The 24574-nt window shown below is 34.0% G+C and overlaps 1 protein-coding gene across 1 annotated transcript in view; it reads left to right on the top strand.

The window, feature by feature from the left end:
• TRM11 (tRNA modification 11 protein) overlaps positions 1 to 24574 on the top strand; it is a 112554-nt gene that overhangs the window by 59306 nt on the left and 28674 nt on the right. The window contains exons 3-4 of the mRNA XM_089829732.1: positions 22700 to 23017; positions 23203 to 23277. Of these exons, the coding sequence (XP_089685858.1) occupies positions 22700 to 23017; positions 23203 to 23277 (393 nt within the window). The remainder of the gene's footprint in view (positions 1 to 22699; positions 23018 to 23202; positions 23278 to 24574) is intronic.

Genomic DNA, 24574 nt, shown 5'->3' with positions numbered 1-24574 from the left:
CAAATGAAGACACAAAGATACTCTAGTGTAACATTATTGCAAGTGTAGCACTTATTAGCGCACAATCTGAATCAGAATTCATTGAGGTAAAGGAACTTGAGTTAGCAAATGATATTTGTGTTAGATTAGAGCATTTATATAAGGTGATATACAATTGCAGATTTCAAAAACTAAGCTAGAGAATGCTTGAATGCAAGATGATGAATCTGTTAGAGCATATGTATAGATGATTACTGAGATTACTACAGGCATAAAAAGTTAAGGAGGAACCACATCAGAAGATGAAGTTTGTCAGAAGATTCTTAGATCCTTGACATCAACTTATGATAATAGAGAAATATTGATTGGTAAATTACAAGCTAATGTTGAGCAATTTTGCAACATATCATAAACATCTTAGGTAAATTACTATCTTATCATATAAATTTTGATAATATGGTGAAATTGAGTAATTCTAATGCAGTTAGAGATTTACCTAAGATTGTGAAACCTGCTAACATGATGTGTGAGGAATGTGTGATGGCTAAATAGAAGAGTGCATTTTCAAGAAAAACATTTACTACTTCAAAAAAGTTGGAGATTGTTCACACAAATTTATGTGGTCTTATAAAGACATGATCATTCTATGGTGAGAGGTATTTAATTCTTTTATTGATGATTTCACTAGAATGATGTGCGTTGCTTTATTGAGAGAAAAATCTGAAGCTTTTGATAAGTTCAAGATATTTAAGGCAAAAGTTGAGAATGAATTAAGAGCGAGGATAAAATGTTTGAAGTCTGACAGAGGTGGAGAGTTTACTTCTAATCAATTCAATGTATTTTGTGAGGATAATGGTATTTGCGGGCAGATTCATGCATCTAAGACACCACAACAGAATGGTATAGCAGTGAGAAGAAACATAATAGTAAGTGAAGCAGCAAGAGCGATGCTACTTAAAGGTAAGGTATCACATGTGCATTGGAGTGAAGTAGTTAATATTATTGTATACACCATAAACAGAGTTCAGATTAGGCAAGAAACATGTAAAACACCTTATGAACTTTGATTTGGTCATACACCTACCATGCGATATTTCAAAATTTATGGATGCAAATGTTATATCAAAAGAGAAGATGAAATATGAAAATTTGATCCTAGAAGTGGAGGCATATTTCTTGGATTTTCAAGTAAGAGTAAGGCTTATAGAGGCTACAATTTGAGACAAAAGAAAGTTGTTGAAAGTGCATGTCATAACTGATGAGAGATTTCAGGTACAGGAAATAACTTTTGAGTATGTTTTGATGATGATTTAGATCAGGCTAGTACAAGTCAGAGAGCAGTACAAAATCAGAGCACAGAACAAGATTTATCCTTTGAAATTGATGATGGAATTGAGGTACAAATTGAAGACCTAGAGAAGAACAAATAACACCTAAGTATGTTGTAAGAAACCATCTTGATGATCAAATAATTGCTTATGCAAGTAGAGGAGTATTGACAAGAAAGGTAAGAGATGAAATTTGTTTGATTTCTTAGATTGACCATAAGAATGTTGATGAGGCATGTAAAGATGAATTTTGGATAAAGGCTATGAAAGAAGAAATTGAATAGATTGAGAAGAACAATACATGCGAATTAGTCCCTAGACCTAAAGATAAAAATGTTATAGGAACAAAATAGGTTTTCAGGAACAAAATGAGTGAACAAGGAGAAGTTGTAAGGAACAAAGCAAGATTGGTATGTAAAGGCTATTTACAACAGGAAGGTATAGACTTTGAGGAAACTTTTGCCCTAGTAGCAAGATTAGAGGCTGTAAGATTGTTTTTGGCTTTTGCATCTAATAAAAATTTCAAAGTTCATCAAACAGATGTTAAGTTAGCTTTCTTGAATGACGAACTTGAGGAATAAGTCTACCTTGAACGACCTGATGGATTTCCATTAGCAAAAGAAAAGCAATGGTATGCAAGCTAAACAAGGCACTGCATGAATCAAGACAAGCACCTAGAGCTTGGTATGTGAGGTCGGATAAACACTTGTTAAGTATGGGATTTAAGAAAGGTAATGCAGACTATTATATGTGTTGGAGAACTAATTCTGATGGTTTACTAATTATTGAAGTATGTTTGGATATCATTTTTGGAGGTAATGGTGAGGCAAGTAATAAGTTTTTCAGATGAGATGAAAGATGAATTTGAAATGTCTATGATTGGTGAGATGAAGTACTTTTTGGGATTGCAAATAACACAAACTAAAGGTGGTATCTTCATATCGCAGACTAAGTATCTTAAAGAGTTATTGGTCTGATTTGGTATGGAAAATTGCAAATCAGTTGGAACACCTATGGTTACAAGATGCAAATTGATTAACAATGATGATTCACCCAGCCTATGCAAACTAGATATAGATCAATGATTGGTGGTTTATAGTATCTAACTCATTAAAGACCGACTATTTGTTAAGTTTGTAGTTACATTCAGATTGATATGATCATGAGTTTCATTATTGATAATATAAATATTTATTTATATATATTATATATAATATATAATATATATTACATATATTATATATAATATATAATATATATTACATATATTAAATTATATTATATATATATATATATATATATATATATATATATATATATATATATATATATATATATTGTACATATGGTTAGTTATATTAATTTATACTAACTAATGATGTTTAAACTTTGGAGACATGTCTCTCTCCTTCTCTCATACTTATATGAGATCCAAATCTGCATTTGAAACATATCAATTACATGGTCATATGATTACATTTGCAGAAACGATCTATGTTACTTAACATGGTATTAGAGCCACCTTGCAAATGTAAAATGAAGAGTTGAAGAAAGGAGTCATCAAATGAGATATGATATGTACGATATGATTGTTCTGTACTAAGTAATACCTGCAACTTGATACAGAGATGGTGACTCCAAGTGTGCTACCCTCCAGCCCAATATGTATTTGTTGCCTTCGCTATATCACAACTTCCAAGAACGGGCTCAACACCCTAATACTGTCATAATTAGCTATTGCCAACTATATACTATGTATTGATGTGATGTCAAACAATTCAGTCTTTCCATTTTCACTGCTTCAGATGTATTTAAGTTCGATTGTTATTACAGAAAGCTGTAAATTGCTTATAAATGCTATGTCTTGAAATATTAGATGATTGGGAATTTGAAAACCGATTTCTGGTTTGGTATCGCTGCCTCTGATAAGGGACTATCTTTTGCCTATTATCCCTGATGGTCAGTCTTTCCTCTTGCTAATTTATGTTCATTTAAGTTAATGAATTAGAATTGCTTCTCTAATGGAATCATCATTGCTAAGAACAATCATAGCCTTCTTAAAGTGTTCGCACCACTTCAATAATTCCTTACTCTGATAGTAATCAATTCCCTGTGTTCAACATCACTTGTTTGAGCCAAACATATGATGCTGCTAAGGGTAGTTATAGTCATATATCTCATAATCTTTGGTTTGATGCTATCAATACATGTTGTCTTGATGTCTCTATATTGGTTATGCCATCTCTTCATCTGCATATCCCTTGACTACTGTCGACACATGTAAGTTGCTGACTGTAATCTGTAGAGACTTCTAATCTCCCACTTATTGCCTTTGTCCGTCTGTTGCTTATGATGTGTCAAGGATTGTAATGATTGCGGGGTTGGGAATAGTCTCTATTATGTCTTCTATGCTAATTGGTGCAATCTTTGTCCTATATGCCAATGATATGCTTCTGTTCTCCGATTATTACTGCTGCTTCTAGTCCTTATTGTTTATTGTCTGTTGCTCCTCATCAGTTCTGTTGTTTCCTATTCGCTGCTTATATCCTTTGTTCATTGACTTGCTGTTGAACATTATTGTTCCTAATTTCCATTCTTCCGCTGGCTATTGTGATACTCCCATTGTTCTGAATCATAAACATCATAACCAATGGGTATGATGCAGTGGTGGAAAACATAGACTATCCTATGACCTGTGTGTAACTCATAAACAAAGAGAAGCCAGAAATTAAGAATCATTAAGGAACCCCTAATTACAAGTGCTACAATCAGACATATCACCATATTGAATGGTGAATATCATCAAACATATCAAACAAGCATTCAGATCAGAAGGTCATACAATTTTTTTTTATAACCAAGTATATTGAAAGAAGAACTTCCCTCAATGTTCATGCAGATATATATTCTTTGTCAAACAAGGAGGTGTAAATTGTTTGGTTCGATGATGTGGCTAAATTCGTCTCATTACTGCCTCTTGTCATGTTGAAAACAAAGATAGTTGTAACCATTTTTTGGTTTAACAAACTTGCAAACATATATATTCCTATTCATTCAGAAGTTTGAAGACAACGATTACATCAAAAGAAGCATAAAATTGGATTCAGGAATATGATATTGTTTCTAGAGGCCCTGGGCTACTAATGGTTATTACTTGAGAATTTCAATCTGAAATGTTGCCATTTGCAGGCAGAATATTTTTTTGATATTGGCATAGAAAAATCTTTTTGGATTGGTGAATCCTTGAGTCACTTGTCTTCATATTTGGCAGGGAAAACATTACAGTCTTACCGTTTTTAACTTCTACAATTTCAGCACATCCACACCTTTATCATAGAAAATTTTATATAGCTTGAGGGAAATATTCAAAAATATATTTATCAGATGTCTAGTTCAAATATATGGTTGAAAGATTAATGTTTTCAAGATTGCCACTAATGATATATTTGTGTGGGCCCCATATCTATTAATGTGGCATATGAAAGCTTAATTTAAAGGGAAAATGTTATTTGAAGGTGAAAAGATATATGTTGCCAAATGGATTTGGTGGTGTTGAATGTCCTAAGTCAGAGGGTTAAACCATATTTGCATCAAAGCTGACTTTTCTAAAGAAATACCTTTACAAAAGATAACATATAATTGGCTGGTAGAGAGGCATTGAATCAGGATGTTGGAGATTTTGACTAATTGCTCAATGTTGATTCGAGAAATATCAGCCAAAGAGTAGGGGTCTTTTAGCGGGTTGCCATTTCTTGAATTAAGAAAAGAAACAATGTTAATAGAGGAAGCTCATAAGCATGATCCCTACTAGTGATGCTAAGTGTTGATATTTATTTTTGTACCTTGAATATGGTGCAAAATTGTTTGACAATATAAGAGTGGGAACTTCACATTGTAGGGGAAAATAGTAATCAATGTTCCATTCCCACTATTTGACAAATGCTTATATAAAGGAAATTGAAAATTTTAGACTATTATATGTGGACAAGTTTGATCAAATGGAAGGACGTGTTCGCTTCTATTGTTAAACTAAATGAATATTTGGACCTTCAATAGACGAAAAGAGCAAGTTGGAACTTAGAAAGGACTTGTCATTTTTTTTAATACAAAATTGTTCAACAATATAAGAATGAGTGGAAATTTTACATTGTGGGGGGAATAATAGTCAATGTTCCATTCCCACTTGAATCTTATTTAGAGGGGAGATGTTCCATTCTCAAATAATCTAAAAAGACAATTTTTGAATCTTCACGTGCAGATAAGTATTTTTTATCTTATACATTTATCTACTCTTTGTAGTCTCTCTCTTATTTGTAATTCTATACATACTATAAGGGTTATCTGCCTTGATATTTTCCTTTATGTTGGAGGATGTTCTTATAGGAAAAGAAGGTTGATACTTTACACATGCTACCAAATATTGTGCAGACTCAATCTAATGATAGTGGCTCCAAAGACCCTGATGACCAAGATGAATGAATGAGGCTCTTCAAGCAAATATTTTTGATGATTGAAATTATGAGATCTCTATACATTAAGAGGGAGTATGACACTACTTCTAAGGCAACATAGGAGCTTAGAAGATTGATACTTAGAGGGAGTCTAGAAATACATGTGGGTGACTGCATGATGTTGATGGGTCTACTCCTATGTATATCATGAGGAAGTGATGACTTACCATCAGAAAATCAGAAAATTGATATCAAATTCAGAGTGAGTTTGACAAGCATCCTTGGGTGAAGAGAGTTTTTGAGGAAGTAACTAGAGGACCTGACTTCCCAGGTTCGATGTTTAGAGGGGAAAATTTTGAGATGCAATCCTTTTTGGATGATGTCTTCTCTATAAGGAGAAGTTCTAAGAGAAATTCTTTGTAATGCGCTCTCCTCTATGAGAGAGAAGTCTGAGGTGAAAACCCTTGCTCCACCCTCTAGTGGCAGCTATGGTGGGTCCACCCTCTGACTTGGTTCATGGTGGATATCATATGAGTTACTACATGATGCTGTTGTAATTATGTTGTGAAAGATGACGGTCTTTCATTGATGTATATATTTAGAGGGGAGTTATTGAAAGGTGACGATCTTGTCAATAATTGGACTTGTTATCATAACAAACTACATTAAGTTGTTGTCCTGATGTACCTGAAGTTATGATAATGAACAGAAGGTAACTATTGTAAAGTGACGATCTTATCAATAGATGACCAACCTTTTAATGCCAAAAAGTATTGAAGGTTATTGGTGTCATTCATAGGCCGGATTCTACCGGACACATTGATATCTATCATGATTATAGGCTGGATTTTGCCGGACATCATGAAAATTATTGGTGTCATTGTTATAAGCCAGATTCTGCTGGACACATTGATATCCATCATGATTATAGGCCGGATTTTGCTGGACATCATGAAAATTATTGGTGTCATTGTTATAGGCCGGATTCCGCCGGACACATTGATATCCATCATGATTATAGGCTGGATTTTGCTGGACATCATGAAAATTATTGGTGTCATTGTTATAGGCCGGATTCTGCCAGACACATTGATATCCATCATGATTATAGGCCGGATTTTGTCGGACATCATGAAAATTATTGGTGTCATTGTTATTAGGGTGGATTTTGTCGAACACATTGATATCCATCATGGTTATTTAGCCGGATCTTGTTGGGCACCATGAAAATTATTGGTGTCATTGCTATTAGGTCGAGGTTCTGTAGGACACCATGAAAGTTGTTATGGTTCTTCAGGTTGGATATTGTTAGACACCATAACTTAAATCTTTTATAGACCACACTTAAGGTGATATTCAAGCTTATATTAAAGTTATAATAATTGCTTAATTTCCCTCCTTGCTAAAAGGAAAAGTGTTGAGAAATTTAGTCTCATTATGAATTGTAGCAAATTCCTTATATAATATATGTGTGTGTTGATGGAGTTATGTTGATATCCTTAAATGTCATTCTAGGAATATCATTCTGAGATGATATCTCTTCATATACTCAAGAACATAATATGTTCTATATCAGTCATTCTTAACTGAGAGGGAGTGTTAAGTTTGTAGTTACATTCAAATTGATATGATCATGAGTTTCATTATTGATAATATAAATATTTATTTATATATATTATATTATATTATATTATGTTATATATATAATATATATATTGTACATATGGTTAGTTATATTAATTTATACTAACTAATGATGTTTAAACTTTGGAGACATGTCTCTTCAAAAGACATGTCTCCTCCTCTCATACTTATATGAGATCCAAATCTGCATTTGGAACATATCAATTACATGGTCATATTATTACATTTGCAGAAACGATCTATGTTACTTAACACTATTGCTAATGTAGTTGGAATTGTAGCAAGGTATCAAGCAAATCCTAAGGAGAAACTATGCGCAATAGTAAAAAGGATTTTCGGATATTTGAAGGGAACATTGGAATTGGTCTTATGGTATGAAAGATCTAATGATTTTACATTCTATGCCTATATTGATGCTGATTGGGTAGGGATTGCAGATGATAGGAAGAGCACAAGTGGAGTAGCATTTTTCCTTCGAGGAAGGCTAGTATCATGGTTGACCGAGAAACAAAATTGTATTTCTCAGTCTACAACAAAAGCAAAATATGTAGCAGCAACAAATAATTGTAATCAAGTAATGTGGATGAAACAAATGCTAAAGGATATTGGTGTTACATATTCTGAACCTACTATTATGCATTGTGATAACACAAGTACAACTAACATGTCTAAAAATCTAGTTTTACATTCCAAGACTAAGCACTTTGCAATTGAGTATCATTTTCTGAGAGAGTTCACTGAGAAGAAAATTAGATTGGAGTATGCAAGCACAAAAGAGTAGATAGTAGATATATTCACTAAAACATTGGCTAAAGACACCTTTGAGTATCTCAAAGGTATGCTTGGGGTAATGGCCCACCTAGTGCAGAGTAATTGATGCAGATTTGCATCAGTCCAGTATATTCAGAGCTTATTAATTCATCTGGACATGATGCATGGTATTACTCCTTAGGGGGGGTGGTTGAAGTGAGCAAATCTATCTCTCTTATGTAATGATTTTTAACATAACAGTGTTTGTTGGCACTTGACATATTTTGGATGCAAATTGGCTTGAGCCATTGCAAGTACTTTGATGAAGATCGTCATCAAAGGGGCAGAATTTCAAAAGGTCAATTGATGTTTGGCATATTGGCACCTTTTCTATTGATGTCAAAGGGGGATAATAGTTAAGTGAAAAACCTAAGTGAAAGAGGAGTAGCAGCAGTAAAGGAGAGCAATCGATTAGAGAAAATTATTTCAGGATTATATCAGAGTTGAGAAAGCTATATATGTTGAGGATTTCCAATAAATTTTATCAAGTTGTCAACAACATATAAGGTTACTTTTTGGGTTGATGACTTTTTACCATATGTTGACATCATTGCCAAAGGGGGAGATGGTTAGGCATAGAGGTCTTTGTTGGCACTTGGACGTATTGCTTTGATGTTTTAGTCATGACTAGTTTTGTCACAGATGACAAAATATGTTAATGTGATCATCATAGACAAAGATTCTGTATATTGCAGAATGATTGTTAGTACAACGAAGTTGGTATATGATAGGTTAAGCTATACGATCTTAGATTTGTGTAGAAGAATGAGTATAGACATCATGTGTATGTTCGCTGAGGCCTATGTTCAGTTCTGAATCAGTTACAATTTGTTTGGTGAAGACTGGTAGCTTACCAATGTACGTGGATTATTGACAGAGACAATTGATCGTATTTTTATTGTATCTTATTGGCGAGCATGAATTAATGTTAGCGAGCTTGGATTATGGTAGAAGACTTGTTCGTGCACCTATATTAGATATTGGGAAGCATTTGGATTATTTTGGAAAGGTCACTATTGTGTAACATGCAGTGTACGACAGTGTTGAGGAAACATATAGTTTATCATTGTAAAATATAATTTCTTTGTTGTAATGTATGGGAACTATATTGTGATATTTGTAATGATGCCTATGAAGGTGTGTATGCCTTAGCATGGCATATGTTATTAATTGTACATTGGGAAAGCCTTAACAAGCTGATCTAATTAATTAATTGTAAGGTGTATAAAGGAAAGATGTTTTCCTTGGTTGGTTTTCATCATGGGTATTGATGGAGCCCAAAATTTTGGGTCTCCATTTATGCATTATCCTGAATCTTTAGTTGTCTCGAGACATTTGATAAGTCAGATGATGTACTTGGTCTATTATGAGATCTATGAGTTATTGAATCAGAACATATTACAGCATACTATACCTTCCATTTTGATTTTCCAACTGGTTATAAGTTCACAACAATGTTCAAACTGTAAATCTAAGAGAAAAACAACTATCATCAATCTATTGCAGTCCTATGTTTGTATTCAAGCTCTAATGCAATCTCTCAGAGATATATGTAGATGCAGGACAAATTCTATAGATAAGATGGAAGCATACTAAGAATTGAAGATTGTCAAGAAAAATGAATGCTGATTTAATGGCATGTTTGGCTCAGTAATTTCATCAGGATCCTATTCTTACGCATATGTACGAAACAACACAATATTCAATCAAATGAAGGAGCTATATGGATTTTCATACTTGCTGTAGATATACTTGCATCCATGAGGGGCCAAACATGTTTGTTATTGATTGAGTTTAATATTTGCAGGTTGGCTTAGTCAAGCCCTAATAGTGTTGGGATGTGCACTGATTTCTCAAATCATATGTTACGTAATAAGGGAAAATGACCAATAGAAGTTTGAAGGAGAAATATCCACTTCACATATTCAGGATTGTTACATTGAAAATTCTTGTACCCATGTAGTAGAGTTGTTAGTGCCTTGCAAGCAAATTTCTCCAGACCTGTGTGCACAGTTTTGTATAAATAATCATTGTGATGGGTCAAAGTTGCCAAGGAGATGAATTACAACTTTGTCAAGCCTGCCAATGATTTTCAATATATGTGAAATATTGTTGCAAACAAAGAACTATTGAAGATCTTTGATCTTTGACATCATTTTTGTGAGTACAAACAACAGCAATCAAGCCACCATTTTTATAGAGTGACGGCTTCAGAAGTTTATGTTTGGAATAGCGGCATCCAGGGAAGATTCAATCGAAGCATCCAGAAACATATCAGGGGTCACCGTGGACGTTTGCAGGAGAAAACGTATTTTTATTTGTCACGAAAATAGTTTTGAATAATATATTCATATATAAATCGTTTTAACTTTGCATTTTTGTGGCAGGAATAGCCATTAGAAAATAGGAAAAATATATGGAGGGAGTCGTGCACAAGGAGACTTTACGACAACAGTAGATATGTGCATTGCGTGTACGTTCGGGTGTGACATGAAGGAAGGCTCCATGTGGATACTATGAGTCAATATTGTAAAATATGGCTTGCGGATTAATGTTCAACAGATGGAGTCGCACAGAAAAGGCGACCACGAGAATGAGAGAATGCGTCAAATAATTCACGCCGATGAAGAATATAGGGCAGGAATAATTAAAGCCACCAATTATCTTTGGATATAATTAAAATCATATCAAAAGCTTAATATTGGTTAGTTGTTATTCATGGAGAGATACATCATTATGAAAGGATTTGGAGCCGAATGGGTATGTCTATTCACCCACGCACCTTTTCACATTTATAAATATGAGATGTAAAACAAAGACAAAGGGGGGGACAATATTCATATTTATATTTTAAAATTTTACCTATCTTATGCTCAATGATATATTTCTATTTTTTTATTGGTAGAGAAGTGGAGTTTTGAACAAAGCTCGTGGATTGAATTACGAAGCAAATTTATATGCAATTCCAGAAATGAAATTCGCAATAGATTGATCATCTATAAGGAGTGTCTTTGTTGTGATTTATTTTTGGCATTATTATTTATTTTATATTTCGAAGTTCTAATTTATTATTAAGTTGTGTCCTTTATAAATGTTTTCTTATTAATGATGGGTCAAAGTTGCCATTGGATTTCAGCAATTGTTATGATGAACCTAGCAAGTTATCTCCAAAGCTTTCACAACTAGTACCGAAGTTCCATGGAGAATGGGATGAATCAGCAATTTGACATTTGGATGCATTCTACACATTTATAGAAGATTATGAGATTTGTGCTAAAGATCAAGTGATGAAGTTGTTTGCCAGAACTTTAAAGAAGGATGCGAGACAAGTGTATGAATCAGTACCCACACAATGTATCTCATCTTGGAAAGAATTTGAAGGATGGTTCCTATCTGAATTTTATGATGCAAGCCATGAAGAAGAGATGTGTTATGAACAATATGAAGATCAGAGTTGCAACATGGAAGAGGATCCTGACATGTCTCTACTTGATGCCTTTTTCTATTTGGAAAGGTATGAGGGTGAGACTTCAACACATTTGTTTTTGATGATGATGAACACTTATCATGAGATTCCGTCGAATCTCAAACCTCCTTACATGGAATTTCTAAACAAAATTGTTAAGTTGAGAATCTCGCCAAAGGATCCTGATGTAAAGCTTCTTCTTCAGATATGGGAAGAAGGTATTAAAGATGAAGCAAAAGATACTAAAATAAAACAAGAACATAGTAATGTTTTAGATTCAAGTGTAGAAAAAATTGAAGAAGAAGTCGATCATGATGAGACCGGTAAGGAATTAGATTGTGAAGAAAATGGAAATGATGAGGAGGATTCTCTTAGTGTGGATGAGATTTCAACCTTGTTAGACATGGAGTATCAAAAGTATGTTGAAAAAGGAGGTCAAATTTTTCTTACCGTACACAAAGAAAATCAAATTAATGAGACAATAGATATGTCCTTTGAAATATTCAATGAACAAGAAAGTTCAGTCATCTCTACTAGTCCATATTACTTTCATGAGATGGAAACCAATGAACCCTAAGGGGCATACAACTCTCAAGAGGATAGTATATTTGTTGAAGACGTGAATTGTGGTCTAAGTATAGAATCAGATCAATTTGGATACAATTTTAAAGAATTTTCAGATCCTATATATGATGAATTAGCACAAGGGAATGAAGTATTTACCTCTTATATAGATCTTGAGGAAAATGCGAACATTCAGGAAGAGGAAGAAAGTACATACGAGATAACATATGGATGTGAAAAGGTTTAAAATGAAAGTTCTCATAAAGATTTTCCTAGGGTTGCTTTCTCGAATTCATTGTTTGAAGAGGATCTTTAATCCAATCATCAACACTATCACATAACTAATGATTTCAAAGTCGACAAAATTCATGATATGTATTTAGTAGATGAGACATCTCCTAGTTTATCATATGAACAAGAAATGCAATCATATGAGCATGGTTCCGAATATATTCCAAATTTCATATCTGACCAAATTCTTGGTAAAAGAAAAGTAGCATCCCTTGAAGAAGACCCATCTTCAAATCCATTTTATGATCAATTTTTGCATTTAACATGTGAAGATGAGATGGAACCGAATGTACATAATAAGGAGGAAGTGTTGGAAGTTAGTCTTGAAATTTTTTCAAATATCTCAATTAATTAGATTCTTGACAAAATGGAAGTAATAATGTTTGAATGCCAGTTATATTCAAAATCTTCTTGTGAAGAGAATTGTTCGGAATGTGGGGCAGATTGTGTGCAAAAGGAAAAATCAAACAAAGGTGACTCATTCTGATGCAAGTATGACTGATTACATACCTATGAACCTTCCATTCAGCAAAGATCACAATACACTTAATGACTCCTTAAAAGCAAAACAAAAGTCATATGCCAAGGGTTGCGTTGAGGAAGCACAATCAATAAGTATTGTTCATAAAAATGATGCGTGTGATTTAGGTACGAAATATGAGCAGCATACTGAGGTAAATATCCTTGAATACCCTGAGGTGATATTTGTTATTAATATGCTTAAAGAATTGCTTTCAAGTTTTCATCATCCATCTTTTGAGGATTTTTCTTTTGTGTATACTAATCAAATTAATGAAATAAGAAATCACATGCTTGAATTAAATAATCAAATTTATTTCCTTATAAAAGATCCTATTGGTAAGGCAAATGTAAGTTCTATTCTTGAACAGGAGATGCATATGTTGTGATGATTGTTTTTTATTTTCTAACGGATCAGATTTTATTAAGGAAAAAAATGATGCATCTACTTCAGCAAAATCCAAAGTGTTGAATAATCAGAATAAGGTGTTTGACAGAGGGAAGGATCAGTGTTCATTTTAGGGGGCTTGGGGCCACCTAATTTCACTGTACACCATGTTAAGCATGGATGTTCGGTCTGCTCCTCCAGAGACAGCTGGAATTCTCATTATGCCCACAAGGGGCATATGTCCCCAACAAGAGCCACTGATGGAGCCAAAAATTTTGGGTCTCCATTTATGCATTATCCTGAATCTTTTGTTGTCTCACGAGACATTTGATAAGTCAGATGATGTACTTGGTCTATTCTGAGATCTATGAGTTATTGAATCAGAACATATTACAGCATATTGTACCTTCCATTTTCATTTTCCAATTGGTTATAAATTCAGAGCAATGTTCAAACTGTAAATCTAAGAGAAAAACAACTATCATCAATCTATTGCAGTCCTATGTTCGTATTCAACCTCTAATGCAATCTCTCAGAGATATATGTAGATGTAGGACAAATTCTACAGATAAGATGGAAGCATACTAAGAATTGAAGATTGTCAAGAAAAATGAATGCTGATTTAATAGCATGTTTGGCTCAGTAATTTCATCAGGATCTTGTTCTCACGCATATGTACGGAACAACACAATATTCAATCAAATGAAGGAGCTATATGAATTTTCATACTTGCTGTAGATATACCTGCATCCATGAGGGGCCAGACATGTTTGTTATTGATTGAGTTTAATATTTGCAGATTGGCTTAGTCAAGCCCTAGCACTGTTGGGATGTGCGATGATTCCTCAAATCATATATTATGTAATAAGGGAAAATGACCAATAGAAGTTTGAAGGAGAAATATCCACTTCACATATTCAGGATTGTTACATTGAGAATTCTTGTACCCATGTAGCAGAGTTGTTGGTGCCTTGCAAGCAAATTTCTCCAGACTTGTGTGCACAGTTTTGTATAAATGATCATCGTGATGGGTCAAAGTTGCCAAGGAGATGAATTACAACTTTGTCAAGCCTGTCAATGATTTTCAATATATGTGAAATACTGCTGCAAACAAAGAAGTATTGAAGGTCTTTGATCTTTGACGTCATTTCTATGAGTACAAACAACAGCAATCAAGGCACCATTTTTATAGAGTGACGGCTTCAGAAGTTTATGTTTGGAATAGCGGCATCTAGGGAAGATTCAATCCAAGTATTCGAAAACATATCAGGGGTCACTGTGGACGTTTGCAGGAGAAAACATATTTTTATTTGTCATGAAAATAGTTCTGAATAATATATTCATGTATAAATCATTTTAACTCTGCATTTTTGTAGTAGGAAGAGCCGTTAGAAAATAGGAAAAATATATGGAGGGAGTCATGCACAAGGAGACTTTACGTCAACAGTAGATATATGCATCGAGTGTATGTTTGGGTGTGAGATGAAGGAAGGCTCCATGCGGATACTATGAGTCAATATTGTAAATATGGCTTGCGGATTAATATTCAACAGATGGAATCGCACAGAAAAGGTGACCACGGGAATGAGAGTGTGTCAAATAATTCATGTCGATGAAGAATATAGGGTAGGAATAATTAAAGCCACCAATTATCTTTGGATATAATTAAAATCATATCAAAAGCTTAATATTGGTTAGTTGTTATTCATGAAGAGTTACATCATTATGAAAGGATTAGAAGCCGAATGGCTATTCACCAACACACCTTTTCACATTTATAAATATGAGATGTAAAACAAAGACAAAGGGGGGGACAATATTCATATTTATATTTTAAAATTTTACCTATCTTATGCTCAATGATATATTTCTATTCTTTTATTGGCAGAGAAGTGGAGTTTTGAACAAAGCCTGTGGATTGAATTACAAAGTAAATTTATATGCGATTCTAGAATTGAAATTCGCAATAGATTGATCATCTGTAAGGAGTGTCTTTGTTGTGATTTATTTCTGGCATTATTATTTATTTTATATTTCGAAGTTCTAATTTATTATTAAGTTGTGTCCTTTTAAAATGTTTTCTTATTAATTTCTATAACTATTTTAATATTCAGATAGGTGGACTGGGTCATTATTGCATTTTAAATTTGATAAACATAGATACTGTGAAATATTTAATTGTTTCCCTATTTATATCTAGTTTGTCTTTGCAGGAGTTAAAGTGCATCCTAGACTAGTTTAAAATTGCATTTATATAATTGGTCCATCGCGTCTGAATTATTAAAATAATTTATAGTTTAAATATATTAGACTTTATAAAGTTTTACGTTTCAACTTATAATATTGACTTTGATTGCCCATTTAATTAAGCATTGGGCTTTTATTATTGATTCATAATCCATATGTTGGCAACTATTTCATTTCTTGCCTTTGAAGAATTAATATACTCATTTGTTGCAATCATCTATAATAATCACTTTTATTTAAAAACTCTCATATTATTTTATTATTCTTAATTCGTAATTTGCAAATTTGAGGTTTTCTATAATCCTTGCCCTCTAGGAAACTTTCAATGCATTTGCATTCTAATTGATTTTCTTTAAGCATCTTGGATATAAGGTTGTTGTCTAGGATCAGGTACACCCGCCTCGATTTTGCAGAGCCGGAAGCGCAGGGGATTTGGATTGCATTGATCGATCCTGTCAAGTTGGCCTTAACCGGTTGGATATCCCAGCATCGAGCAGGCAAGGCTCATAGGATTCCAATCTGTGGTTTTGGGAACCAACAGGTATGATATGATTAGTTGATGCAAGCTTTCTCATGGTGGATAACCAGAGCAGAGTAGAGGTTATGTTAGATGATTGAGGTGAGCTTCAAAGGAATTGTTTTGGAAAGTAAGTTGCAGATCACTTGGTTCATTGCTATGGATATCTTATCTGAAGGTTTATTCTTCACACTTGCTGGAGCATTTTGGCGGTGGGTCTATTTGTTTCTTATCAGCCTTTAACAAGGTTGGAACCTTCTAAACAAGGGTTCAAGGTCTTCTAACAAGGATTTGTCCTCTAACAAGGACTGTTGTACTAAATGCATTGTATTTGACTCCTATTAGGGTCACATCGTTTCACAAGGAATTTATCCATCAGTACACTGTCTTGTGGGTTGAAGTTTTTTCCCTCTATTCAAGGGTTTTCCTAGTTAGCAAAATCATTGTATTATGGTGTATAGTTTCTTATTGTTGTGCATCATTGTTTTAACTGTTGGAGTTCAGATTTATAAGTTTGCATTTAATTATATGTGGTTACAATTGTTTCACCCCCCCTCTCAGTTTTGTGTGGTCTTTACTTCTTAACACAAATTACATCAAGTTACCCTCAATTATTGTTTCAATTATGATTTCATGGTGATTTATCATGTTATTGCATCAACACATGGAGGACTTATCCTAAGAACCTTGCATCATCAATTGTAGGCATAATGATTTCTTTCAAGTATTGACATTTAAACATTTAAATTTATATTTCTATTTCAATTCATTAACAATGTAGGGTTGAGTTCCAAATCGAGGTTTCACTAAGGCAAACCCCTACATAACCCCAATCATCGTTTTTCTCTTCTTATGTACAAATCCAATCTAGTTACAGGTTCCAATAGAGATGGCAAAAGGTTATCAAATTAGAACATGGTCATAGTTCCAAATCCTGAATTTCATTAAGAAAACCTAGGTCGAGGTTGCCTAGGTGGCCTTGACCTAGGTCAGGGTTGCTAGGGGAGACATGACATCCAAAAAGCTGTTCAAATTTGCTAAAATGTTGTGCAAGCCTTCAAGAGCCTATGTCTTGAAGCTTGTGAGGATTGGTTTTTTGACCCAATCTCAATTCAAATTTCACTCAAGGGTGTTGGTTGCATAATACAACTTCCCTTTTATTTCAATATATTTTATAGTTCTTAGTTTTCAGTATTAGTCATTTTTATTTGTTTATGCGCAGATATTGACTACCTTGCCCTTCAAATCACTCAATCAAACACTTCTAGTAAGAACCGAGTAAAATCCCTAATGAGATGACATTGAATTGACTCTTGGAGGCTTTTAATTGTAATGCAATATTTGCCTACATTGCACTTGGAAAGAGGGAACTATAAGTCATGAAGATATGAAACTCTAAAGTATATTAGATGGCCTAATCTCTTGCCCATCTCTATGGATTTTTTTTCAAACCAAGTACCTTGTATCAACAATTTGTATGGCAAGAAAAGATTGGTCATGTTGTTGGCTTTGTTAGCTATAATGGTGATTACTATATAGCAATTGACATTGAGTTCCCTTGTGCTTTTTGGAATAAAATTTGGGAGATGTATGGAGGTCAAGTTGATCATCCTATCCTAGATATCTTCCTTGGATTGTCTTGTTCCTCTGAATGATTCTAGTTATCCTTGAGTTGACTCTCTTTTGGAAGTGGTTTTCCCTATGGGTTTTCCTTCTTTACTTTGTTTGTGAGAGTTCATATGTATTAAGGTACCTAAAATGGCCTCATAGTTAGGACCCATCCTTGAATGCTTCCATCTTTGCATGTTTTCATATTCTCTTTAATTTACGCATTAAGGGTGTGTGCTGGCATGCACAGGGTATATTGCCTTAACTAGCTTCCCTATTAAGTCCCATTGAGACTATTTTACTTAAGGTATCCTTAGACCATTATCACTTTATTTCTCAAGTTACAAGATTAAGAAACATCTCTTAATCTTATATCGTCCTATGTCTCACCATAGCCTATATAACTGAGGGGTTCTCATTTTAATAAAAAGTCAAATCATATTCATGTACACATATTGTGCAATTTCATTTTATATTAGAATATAACTATTCTCTCATATTAGGCCTTCCTTGCATTTTGGCTGAAGCTCCTAGATGTTGGATGGCTATCTTAGCCAAATCTTGAATGGTATAAAGCATTCTATCTCAACCTTCACACCCTTGTTGCTCATTGCTCAACCCTTCTCCCTCCACCACCACCAATAAAAGGAAACATTCCCAAGATGCCCTCTAGAAGCAAGGGGCATCTTTGCTAGGATATTAGGAGTTGTGGTGGGAACAACTCCAAGTCACTGGTTTGGGTTTGGGTTTGGGAACAAGTGTGAGCACGTGAACCTGGTACATAGGTATGTGATTTTTAAAGGGGTTTGGGTACGTATGGGTGTGTGTGTATGTAAGTATCATATATAAGTGAAACCTAGGGAGACACCACCCTCCTGAACCTTGAAGCACCCGTTGCATGGATGTTGTGGAATAAGTACTTGGAGTAGTTAAGCACCCCCACCTCTGCCATTTCACAACCCAAGCGCCACCAAGAGACGTCCAGAATGCGAGGATGCCTAGAATGTTCTGTTTGCTGATAATTTGAATTTTCATTTGAATTTTGAATTTTGAATGTTACTATTGGATATTTACTATGTCCCAACATTCCATGTGTTGGTGTTACATTGTTAGTATACAAAAACACAAGATAAATATACATAATTGTAAAACTAAATTTCATAGTATGATACTTGATCATTGATCATTGCTAAATGCCAAAGATAATATTAAATGCTAATTGACAGTTGAAAAATATTCAAATAAGCCATATCAATTATCCATTGTACCCATAGACACACTTGTACTAGGTACATATTCGAACTTGATTTGGGGCCTATGGGTATGAACTTGGTAACTTTGGAACACCTCAATGTCTATAAAATGGTCAAGGGTTCCAAAAATGCTTAAACTGCAAAAAAAGAAAATAGTCCTTCAAAAATGGAAAACTTGAAAGTTGTTTTTAATGTGTAGGGATTGAAAGGTTTGGGTCATAGGCATCAAACTTGTGCGAGAATCGCTAAAATGCTAGGGTTTGTATATATAACATCAATTGTTGGGATCTTCTTGTACTTGAAAATGTGTTCTTCAAGTCAATTGTAGTGGTGGTGAGCTTGTCATCCTATCATTTTTTGGTGACTCTTAACCTATTCTTTGCAAGGGAGGCAAGCCTATTGAAATGTTTTTTGTTTTTTTTCAAGGTAGCTAGGGAGATTTATATCGATATGGTATTGGAATTAATAACTATTTTTGAAAATAGTAGATGAGGGTACTTGATACACCATTTTTAAATATAATTTAATGATATATAGAAATAGTCATGACATTGAACTGTCAATAGTACAAATCCTTGGGCGAGCATATGCCCAAATACTAAATAGGCAATGAAAAACATTTAGGATAAAAAGGAGGTGTTGACACACAACAACAATCTATATCTATAGGAAAAAAGGAGCAAGAATTCATCTAGAACCAAAACATGCATCAAAAGCAAAGAAAACTTTGTAGGAATCAATCTAATTTAACAAAGTGTATAGGAAAATTGAGGCAAGGGCCAAACTAACAAAACAAGTCTTCCAACATTGCAAAACTTTTTGCTATTTTGTGAGATTATATAAATGAGAATCTGAATATAGACACACGTACAAGAATGGAGATCTTTTTTTATGATTATAGGCAAATTCTCGACTACTAAGGATCTAGTAGAATTTCATCGCCATTGTGTATATAACAAAGTCTGCATTAAGGAATTAAAAACCAACAAGAATATAGAAAATATATCTTTTTACTTTTGGCAACTTTGCACTATGGATTAGGATGTCATATGTTATAAATGTAACGTTTATGGATACAAAGCACAATATTGCAGGAGTGGTGTTGTGAGACCACCTAGACAGGTCATGGAGAAGAATACCATGGACGATAGGAGGACATTACAAAAATATGGAGAAGGAAACAAGAGATAAATAATGAGAAGGAAGAATGCACACTTGTGCAAGCTGCACTTAATGCATTTCATTAAAGAGAAGCATGAATTCGAGGGAGCTATTTACTGGATAATCTTTTAGCTTCATGTAGAAGACGTTTCAAAGATAATGGCCATTGATTCTAGGATGAGGAAGAGTTGTTGGAAAAGGGAAAATGACACTACTTATGTCAAGAGGAAGCATAATAGAAAGGGAGAGCCCTCATTTTAGAAGTATTGGATGTATCTTTTCCATTGATGTCAAAGGTCAAGAGATATAAAAAGGGGGAGCATTTCAACTAGAAAGAGACATATGATCCTATTTCATGTACAAATTATTTCTTTACAAGGTTGACATCAATGACAAAGGGAGAGATTGTTTGAAATATTGTCATTGATGTCAAAGGGAAGAGTTAGACCATGCATTATTATCAAGATACTGTTGAGAAAATGAGGCAATTGAAATATATTAAATTGCATTATTTTAAGGCAACTTAAAGACAAGTTCCAATACTGCCCGAGTTGCGAATTGCCCAAGTCTTGTAGTAGATGGAAATAAATGAGCCGCATCATGGCTGACTTGTTTTGGAGATTTAATTGTCAAAATAAGTAAATGTAGTATCCTTCAGTAGAGGGCGGAACTTCTCTGGTGTGGGCGTTCAATTATTGGGAGGGATTTTTTGAAATATTGTCATTGATGTCAAAGGGAAGACTTAGACCATGCATAATTATCAAGATACTGTTGAGAAAATGAGGAAATTGAAATATATTAAATTGCATTATTTTAAGGCAACTTAAAGACAAGTTCCAATACTGCCTGAGTTGCGAATTGCCCAAGTCTTGTAGTAGATGGAAATAAATGGGCCGCATCATGGCTGACTTGTTTTGGAGATTTAATTGTCAAAATAAGTAAATGTAGTATCCTTTAGTAGAGGGCGGAACTACTCCGGTGTGGGCATTCAATTATTGGGAGGGATTTTAAATTAAATGAAAAGTTTAAATGTTTTTTACTAACTTGGCCAACCTAGAAAGAAGAGGTGCATTTGTGGGTATAAGTAAGAGACCATTTGAGATATCCAGTCAGGTCTTTCATTGAATATCACCCCGATTCATAGCAAATCTGAAGCAGAACTTCAAAGTAGATTTAAGGTGAGTGTTTGAGCAAATTGAAGGAGAATTAGTGCTGACATAGGAGTGGATCTAAAGGAGAGCTAAGAGAAGACCCAAAGAGGATACAAGTACAACATTTAAGGAGATTTTGTGAAGCCAACATACATTTTGTAGCTATATTTTGTGTTATGTATATTAGTGTTTGTTTGAGGGCACTGAGTTCCCAAGTTGAGTAAATTTTTTTGGCCTGATGTCCAAGTTTGCAAACTATGATTGAAAAGGGGGAAAATTCAAAAAATCACAAATCTCATTTATATTTTAATATTGATAAGGCTTTTGTCATATACATTATAAAACCTTAATACATTAGCATTAGAGTTAAGTTGACATTTCACATGGGTGTTGACATACAAATCAACAAAAAATGCACATATATGCTCTATAAAAATTACTCTATAAAAATTATAACAAAATGCCCAAAAGCTACAAGTGATTCATAATGAAACATTTTGTTATAAAAACAAGCAGTGGTTTGTAATGAAACATTCTGAGTTTATATGATAATTCTGGATTATTCTTAATTTCATATGATGCAAGAGAAATGATTAGGAAATTATCTCAACAATATCCTAATACAGAAACTTTTAGGGGTTTATCATCTTAGATGCCTAATACAAAAGCTTTTAGGGTTTTATTATTTTAGATGCTCGATACAAAAGCTATTGGGGCTTTATTTGTACATACATTCATTCTTTGATAAAAATATATTATTGCCAAATTCAATAATAGATCATAATAGATCATATGGTGGAATAGAAGTGTTAAATGGAATGATCTCCACATACTTTGATAAGCACAGATAATTTGCTTGGTGACTATCAGTTATGAGATGTTTATTCTTAATTATCTTGTTACTATCCATAATTTCAGTTGATTATTATAAATAAACTTAGGTTGTTAGTGATTAGTCTCCCAGTAGCCTTCCCTAGTGATATTATCATATGACCCTATTGATATGCTTTGGTTGTACATATGATCAGTCTGCACTTGAATTTGAATGGCCTTTCGCTATTGCTATGCTTTGATTTTACTATGTAGTTGTATTGCACTTGAATGCAAATATGCTTTCCCTATTGCTATGATTTGGTTTTACCATATGAGCATTTCATGCTTGTTTAGATTTTCTACCCTTTGACTTTCTTCTGTTCTATTTGTGAAGGCAGTAGAGGATTTTTGAAACTGATTATGAACTTTTCCAAAATAGATCTGTATAGAACACACTGAACTGAGAGTTTGAAGCATTGTATATTTGAATATGGCAATAATTTTTGCAGGGACGTGTGGATTTACGAAATGCAGACAACAGATTCTGGCTGATTGAAACAGATGATCAATTTTCTAACAATGGGCTTCCCCTAACAGTTCAGAGGACTTTGTTTTTTGGCCGTGAGGTTGGGGGAGCAGATCGGAAGCTTCTACCAACATTTTCATTAAGCAACCGCAAATACCTTGGTCCAACTGCTATGGATGCAGAGATTGCATTCCTAATGGCTAATCAAGCCTTAGTTCAACCTGGAAAGCTTGTTTATGATCCATTTGTTGGAACAGGGAGCATTCTTGTAGCGGCTTCACATTTTGGGGCCATGACTATGGTATGTTTTATGGATTATACAATCAACTTGTATTGAGATCATAGAAAATAGAGGCTTAGCCATCATTTGTGTCTATCTGTTTGGGATTTTGACATGTTAGTTCAAAATTATTAAAATGCCATGAATCCACAATTCATATCATGATTGTTAATGTATACTATTTTGAAAAAAATCAATTGGATTAGGGTGCTGATATTGACATACGAGTAGTACGAAATGGACGTGGTCCTGATTGCAATGTGTGGAGCAACTTCAAGCAGGTATGTTTCTTCAATTGGGTTGATTTATGGAACTATTTGTAATTGTATCAAGTATTCTGTGAACACAGCACTTATAATATTTTATCTTGGGATTCATTGGGATTCAATGTGCCTATACTGATCAAAATTAAGTTACTTATTCTAAACTAAAATGATGAGCATTGGAATATTAAATGTTAAAAAATGTAATCTGCATAAACTAGGATTGGATGGGCTTCACATAATAGTTACATAAAAGGCATTTCTTCATCTCCAACTTACAAGCGGTTGTCCATAAACATGTATAAATGTCAATAAATTGGAACATTTATGAAGATTTAACAATGACATCTATAAATAGCCTGTAATTATGCATCTAATTTAGGTTAATGTTTTTGATAGCTGCAGGAGACATCATTTACCCGCGATGGCTATGCAAACTTCTTGTTAATGATTCCTTGTACTCAGACTTTCTCAATTTGGCTATTTTGAGCCTTTCTTCAGTTCGTTGGTCAAGTTCTTCTCTCTGCCTGCTGTGAATAGATGTTGCCTTTAAGAGTTTGTCCTGGAGCGGTTGATTATGTTTGACAGATCATTCTATCTTCTCGGTTCATCATCACTTTATCATTCTTGTATTTGAAGTGACTGAGGTGAATGACTCTCTTCTTACTGTAACCATCATCTATGAATTGGCATCGGGTTTTAAGTCTCATGGAGATAGCATTGCTGGCCGGCACCAGTTGTGTCGTGAACGGCTTTCTCTTTCATCTGCTTTCATCATTTCATTTAAAGATTCAATGAAGGAAAGATTTTGTGTTACTGTTGAGATGGAACAACTCACTTGTAACTGCCATTAGGTATTTAATGTGCCTAGAGCGGTGACTCATGGGCTTCTGATGGTATCATGCTCGAATAGAGAAAATATGTTTTGATGATCATTCAATTATAGAGGGGAAAAACATTGCGGTTAAGAAATACTTGTTATTGAGCCTGTTTAGTGTATTATGATGTCTGCTCTTTGTTTCACCATGTGTATTGATAGAACTTTGAATCATAGTTCAAAATATCTCAGATTTATCAGTGATAAGTCGACTTATTGTGATATTTTTTGGGCTCTTGAGAAGTAGTGCCAACTTATCTCAGATAAGTAATCACAGAGAACTTGGTAAGATATCAGCGATATTTCTCTATTTTATCACTATAAATAGAAAACTTATCGCCTGATGGCCCAGAAAAGGGAAAAACACATGTTTTTGATTGGGAAAACAGAGTTTAGAGGGGAGAGAAAGGGAAAAGAAGAGAAAGAAGGCTCCACTAG

The sequence above is a fragment of the Cupressus sempervirens genome, chromosome 5 (assembly GCF_028749045.1).
Source record: "Cupressus sempervirens isolate cs-2001-9-10 chromosome 5, ASM2874904v1, whole genome shotgun sequence".
NCBI classification, from domain to species: domain Eukaryota; kingdom Viridiplantae; phylum Streptophyta; class Pinopsida; order Cupressales; family Cupressaceae; genus Cupressus; species Cupressus sempervirens.
The sequence above is the reverse complement of the archived record's forward strand: the minus strand, read 5'-3'. Positions and strand labels throughout refer to the sequence as shown.